The 6,000-nt window shown below is 47.4% G+C and overlaps 1 protein-coding gene across 1 annotated transcript in view; it reads left to right on the forward strand.

Annotated features, from left to right (window-relative positions):
- map7d1a (MAP7 domain containing 1a) overlaps nt 1-6,000 on the forward strand; it is a 79,789-nt gene that overhangs the window by 58,828 nt on the left and 14,961 nt on the right. The window contains exons 6-10 of the mRNA XM_036973763.2: nt 86-197; nt 2,461-2,565; nt 4,838-4,957; nt 5,373-5,512; nt 5,806-5,936. Of these exons, the coding sequence (XP_036829658.1) occupies nt 86-197; nt 2,461-2,565; nt 4,838-4,957; nt 5,373-5,512; nt 5,806-5,936 (608 nt within the window). The remainder of the gene's footprint in view (nt 1-85; nt 198-2,460; nt 2,566-4,837; nt 4,958-5,372; nt 5,513-5,805; nt 5,937-6,000) is intronic.

A 6,000-nucleotide genomic window follows, 5' to 3' on the forward strand; every position in this document is an offset into this window, starting at 1 on the left:
TACGGTGGGTGGGTAACAAGAAGAGAATGAGTCAGAGAATTATTAACTACTGCTAACCTAGTATTTCTCCATGTTTGGTATGAAGGAGCGGTATAAGGCTGCCCTCCAGCGGTCCACGAAGAAGACCTGGGCTGAGATCCGCCAGCAGAGACTGTCCTGGGCCGGAGGCCTCGGCCAGAACTCTAGCCAGAGAGAAAGTGAGTACCTACCGCTGAAACAGGAACCCAGAACCAGAGCCCATCGACCCAGACACTGCCCGAAGCCTCTCTTTCCTTCAAAAGACAACTGCCTCGCCTACACACACTGGGCACTATCTTGCCGAGCCAAACGACTGTTTTTGGGCTCGGATCATTTCTTTTCACATGGTCCACACACACACACACACACACACACACACACACACACACACACACACACACACACACACACACACACGACAGGTGGATTGATGTCCCTATCAGCTCTTGCTGGGATGTGCTACACTACAGCAGTCTAATTTCCCTGTAGACGGAGGGAACATTGGCTTCATTCCGCAAGGAAATAGCTGGGTAATGACGAGGCTGAGGTGAAAATGAGATGTCCAGGCATGGTTGAGGTGTATATGTGTGTGTGTGTGGGGGGGGGGCTGTGATGGTGCCAGATATGTAGTGATGCCCTGCGAGTCACTAACAATTCTGACCAATGTTTTCCCGGTCTGCGTTTATGCGACATACTCAAAGGTCAAGTTTCTGTAGGGTCTCTGGGGATTCTACGGTGTACCATTTTTTATTTCAAGGATTTTATATTATTCATATTTTATTGAAAGGAATGAAGGGGAGACAGCTAGAATGAATATAAGTAGCGTGAAGGGTTCGACCCGGGATTCGAACCCCCGCAAGCAGGGTTACAGACTGTATGTGCACGACCAACCTCAGGCACATACAGGCTACTGCATGACTGGATGTTTCATTCAGGGTCGTTAGCCCCTAGATACAGATAAAGTATTGGTCAATGTGATTCCGTTTGCTGGTACTTTAAAGCCTGCAGTAAGCGGGGCGTTATCAACCATCAACACACCTCAGAATAGTGGGCAATTCATGTTTCGCTAGCATTGATTTACGTCGCCAAATCCCCCTTCAAGTCAAATGGAGTCGGTAACAGCAATGTACTTGGTAAGAGGTGTATGAAGCAGGGAGGTCTCTCTCTTTCGCTCTCTCTCTTCCTGCTGTTCTCCACCCCATTCCAACTCTTATGGTCACAATGAACATAGACGTTGGCCAGACAGCCAAACAAATCTGGGACCCCCCAGCCTCCTCTTTCAGACCCAGTGCTGTCAAAGACCGAAAGGTAGAAAGAAAGAGGAAAAGACTGAACCGTAACAAGCGTTAACAAACAGGATCCAGTGGACTACTGAGGATCCAATAGAGTTATTTAGGAAGAGGCAGCAGAATGCTATATTGGCCTGCAGAGAAAAGACCTCTCCCTGCCCATCTCTAACTGCAACCCATATCTGACGAGGGACATTTAGGTCAGAGACAGAGACAACCAATTCCCCCATTAACATTAGACTGTACTGTCATACTGTCGTATGTCTAGTGGTATTTAATGAAGGGCACAATGTTCACTCGATTAGTCTCTGTTAGAGGGTCTGGGGGGGGGGGGGGGGATGGTGTTTAATCAGTGGGGGTTGTCTTAGTACTTCCCTCCACTAGGTGTCAGTTGTGTTACATGTGTGTCAGTTGTGTTACACGTGTGTCAGTTGTGTTGACTGACGTTGGTATTCGTTTGTGTAGTACATCATGTTGTGGTAACAAAAACACTGTTACTACTTTGTGTACAGCAGAGCTCTGGTTTGGGACAATGATGGGACGTGTACTCTTTTACATTCTAACCATGTCATTGCAGGTTCGACATATGTGTTCACAGTCCATTGATAGTCAGTCGTTTTCAGTGTTTTGGTGCCACCGTTTCACAAACAGTCCAAGTGTATCCATTTTGAATATGAACACCGAACTGAATGACGCATGACCCAGTAGACTCAACACAATATTTCTTTAAATATATATATCTTTTTTTTAGTGGGTAGAAAAAGCTGCGCTATTTCCCTCTACCATCAATTGTCTGTTTTCAGATTGTATTCCATTTTTGGTGGAGGCTCCTCGAAGTATACTTTGACATGACACTTTGACAGTTAGAATTTCTATTCTGTTTCCCGTCATCTCCATGTGGAAAGGAATGTAAAATAACACTGTCAGATGGGAAACGTTCAACACAGAGATTTTATTATTTTGTTTCTTTATTGAATCAGAAATAGTTGCCCTCTGGGAATACACCGTTTTGGTATTTGGATGTTTGCTGTATGTATGTACGAGTGTGTGGGGGGGGGGATTGATTTCACCGTGACACATCCTGGAGGTCTCCCTCCCCTGTGTGAAACAGTGTGACCCACCATCTCTGTGGACTACTCTCTTGGCTTCGCAGGCAGATGCTCGGTGTCGGCGGTCAACCTGCCCAAACACGTGGACTCGGTTATAAACAAGAGACTCTCCAAGTCCTCCGCCACCCTCTGGACCTCCCCCAACAGAAGTAAGACACGTCAGGCCCCCTTTTCCGGGAACGCCCACTTTTCATATCCGTTCCCTCACGTTTTTTTTCTCCACCGTTTTTTTCCCTCCCCACTGTCTCCAATCCAATCGCCTGTCTGTGTTCGATGGTTGCCTACCGAATCATTTTCACCTTCCAAATTCAAATCCACCCTAGTTTTTTTTCTTCTGTGGTTCATGGGTTATGGTTTTTCTCCCTCCCTCTGCATTCAGTCCCTGCATTTATATACTTCATACTTTGGTGTGAATATATGGGTTCATTTACGCTGTCTTCATATTTTATGTCCCACATTTTTTTGGTGTTATTGGGTTATTCATTTGCTGGTGATGGTCATTTCGTGCTTTTTGGTTTGTGTGTCAGCAGATGTTTTTCACTCACTGGAAAGTCTTGGTCAATGTCTTGAATGGTGATGGTGATGATGATGAGGATGAATGGGTTTTCAGGCCGAGGCTAACCCGAAGTAAATACACGGTACTATGCGGAATCTTGTAACTCATATTCAGAGTTACTCACACAAGTCAGAGGTGTTTCAGTGCACCTAGAACACCACTGCAGGTACAGAGTTATTTCATAAGTACATGTCTAAGTAGGTTGCAGTGTGCCGGTGTGAACACATAGGAACTTTAGTGTTTAGAATTTTAAAAAGTCGGCAACTAAAGGATGAGTCAGCGTTTTGAGAGAAAATGCATTCTGAAAACTCCACAGGAACACCTGTGATGCTTGAAAATAGATTAAGGCGACTGCTGAAAGCGTAACCCTCTCCCTCTTTTCCTCTCCTTCTCTGCCTCCTCTCCACCTACCCTGTCTTTCACGATCGCCTCTCTCTTCTTCCCCTCTCTCGTCTCTCTCATCTCTTCCTCTCTGTCTCTACCCCTCTTCTTTCTCCTCTACCCCCTGTTATTTTGTCTCACTCATTGTCTATCAAAAGCTCACTCTCCTCTCTTTTTTTTAAACTTCAGTCTCTCTCTCGCCCACTTTCTCTCTCTCTCTCTCTTTCCCTCTCTGCTGGATAACCGTATTGTCCTTCGGGGCAGGTTTAATAGGGAAGTGGGACGTGATTTGGTGCACCGTAAAAGACCCAGAGCTAACCTCTGCAGTGGACTTCTCTCCTCTCTCTTTTCCCTCTCCTCTCTCTCTTCCCTATCATCTCTCTCTTCCCTCTCCTCTCTCTCTTCCCTATCATCTCTCTCTTCCCTCTCCTCTCTCTCCTCCCTCTCCTCTCTCTCTTCCCTCTCCTCTCTCTCCTCCCTCTCCTCTCTCTCCTCCCTCTCCTCTCTCTCTTCCCTCTCCTCTCTCTCTTCCCTCTCCTCTATCTCTTTCCTCTCTCTTCCCTCTCCTCTCTCTCCTCTCTCTCTTCCCTCTCTCATCCCTCTCCTCTCTCTCCTCTCCTCCCTCTCCTCTCTCTCTTCCCTCTCCTCTCTCTCCTTTCTCTTCCCTCTCCTCTCTCTCCTCTCTCTCTCTTCCCTCTCCTCTCTCTCCTCTCTCTCTTCCCTCTCCTCTCCTCTCTCTCTTCCCTCTCCTCCCTCTCCTCTCTCTCTTCCCTCTCTCTTCCCTCTCCTCTCTCTCTTCCCTCTCCTCTCTCTCTTCCCTCTCCTCAATGTCCATGTTCTGAACTGCTGCCTCGATAGCCAGAGGGGTTGTTGCTAGCTCTGGCAGTGCTTACTTTATACTGCTCTGGCATGCAGGTTGTGTTCTTCCTCCCTCTCATGTTATTATGCGTCTGGAAGTGTTCCAGTCTAACATGGAACCCACCATTTCCCCATAGAGCATAAGAATGGGGCGTAGGCCTGGGTTTGGTTTGACGCTTTATCTGGTGTGCGTGTTTACTAGAGACACAAGGGCTTATGCGGGTGAGGTATTGTCTTATTTGATCTGTCATAATAATATACAACCTGGGAAAGCTAACCGAGAGCAAAGCTTAGCTCATTGTCGATATTTCGTATATATTAAAAAAAAGAGAAGCAAAAGGCCTTTCTGTGACACTGTGATGAGAATGCCATATTGGATCATTACATTTTAGTCATTTACTAAAATGGGGTTTCAATAGTTATCAAACAGCTAGTGGGTAATAAGGTACATTTTAATACTGTTTGAACACTGAGGTCGTCTGACATGGTGAGACAGAAGTGGAGATATTCACGGTGGCTCTAAGAGGCAAACCGGCTTTGAAAATGAAGCTGGTTTGCCCCTTAAGGCCAGCGTAGGACTTTGAATATATGTGATAAAATTGGTCGTGTTTTGTCCCCTCCCGCAGCCCGTAGCCTCCAGCTGAGCCCGTGGGAGAGCAGCATTGTGGACCGACTGATGACGCCCACCCTGTCCTTTCTGGCCCGTAGCCGCAGTGTCGCCAGCGTGCTCAGCAACGGTAAAGGCCGTAAGTAGTTATCACACTCCCACTGTGATAGATGAGACCTGCTATTGGCGGGGTTGTTTGTCATTTAGAACAGCAGTCCAACCTCTCCTCTTGGCCCCCAGCACTTCCATGTATTTGATCATTTGTTCCAGTCAGAGCTAGCACATCTGATTCCACTTGTCAAACTAATCATCAAACCCTTGAATGAGCTTATGAACTATGATAATTCTGGACACGACACAATTGTGAAACGTTTGAGGGGCACCGACAAGAGGTTTGAGAAACACTCATTTCGGGTATGTGAAGTGATGCTTGACAATGAATACCTGTGTTGCCTGTGCTCTGCTTGCGTTTTCAGAGATGGGTGTCGTATTTATTTCTCTTCCTTCCTTCTCTCGCCTGCTCTCTATGTGCCTCTCCTTCCCTTCCCCTCCAGAGTCGCCCCTATGCCCTCGTTCGGCCTCGGCCAGCCCGCTGACGCTGTGTGCCCACCGGCCCCACCACCGCTGCTCCGACCGCTGGAGGGTGACGTCCAGCACGCCCGACATCACCCAGCGCCGACGCGACTCCACGCCGGTACGTCAACCACCCCTTTTTTCTTTCCTTTCGTATTTTTCAATTTCATTGACTGGATAGAGAGGAGAGTAGATAGAGAGATACACATCGAAAGAGGGTCATAGAGAGTGAAGGGCACAGACAGACCGGACTTGACCCCTGTTGCCTGCAGGCCCGCATGGTCCGAAATCTGGAGCGCCAACTACTACCATCCCTTGCCGTTTAAACACAATAGAACACCGTTTGGCACTTTGAATAAGCTCGAATGTACTGTGTATCTTTTGGTTTTGAGAGAGAGATGTTTTTATCCACAGATAGAGAAGAAAAAGAAAGAGAAGAAGGACAAGGAGCGGGAGAATGAAAAGGAGAAGAGTGCTCTCAGCAAAGACAAGGTGCTGAAGAAGAGACAGTCCTTACCTAGCATGAGACACAGACCGGACCCCAGGTAACCTGCTCTCACACGGATCTACGGTATCTGCCTTTGGCACAGTACAGCACTAAACACCCTT

The sequence above is a fragment of the Oncorhynchus mykiss genome, chromosome 3 (genome assembly GCF_057628025.1).
Source record: "Oncorhynchus mykiss isolate SJ-2025 chromosome 3, ASM5762802v1, whole genome shotgun sequence".
NCBI lineage: Eukaryota > Metazoa > Chordata > Actinopteri > Salmoniformes > Salmonidae > Oncorhynchus > Oncorhynchus mykiss.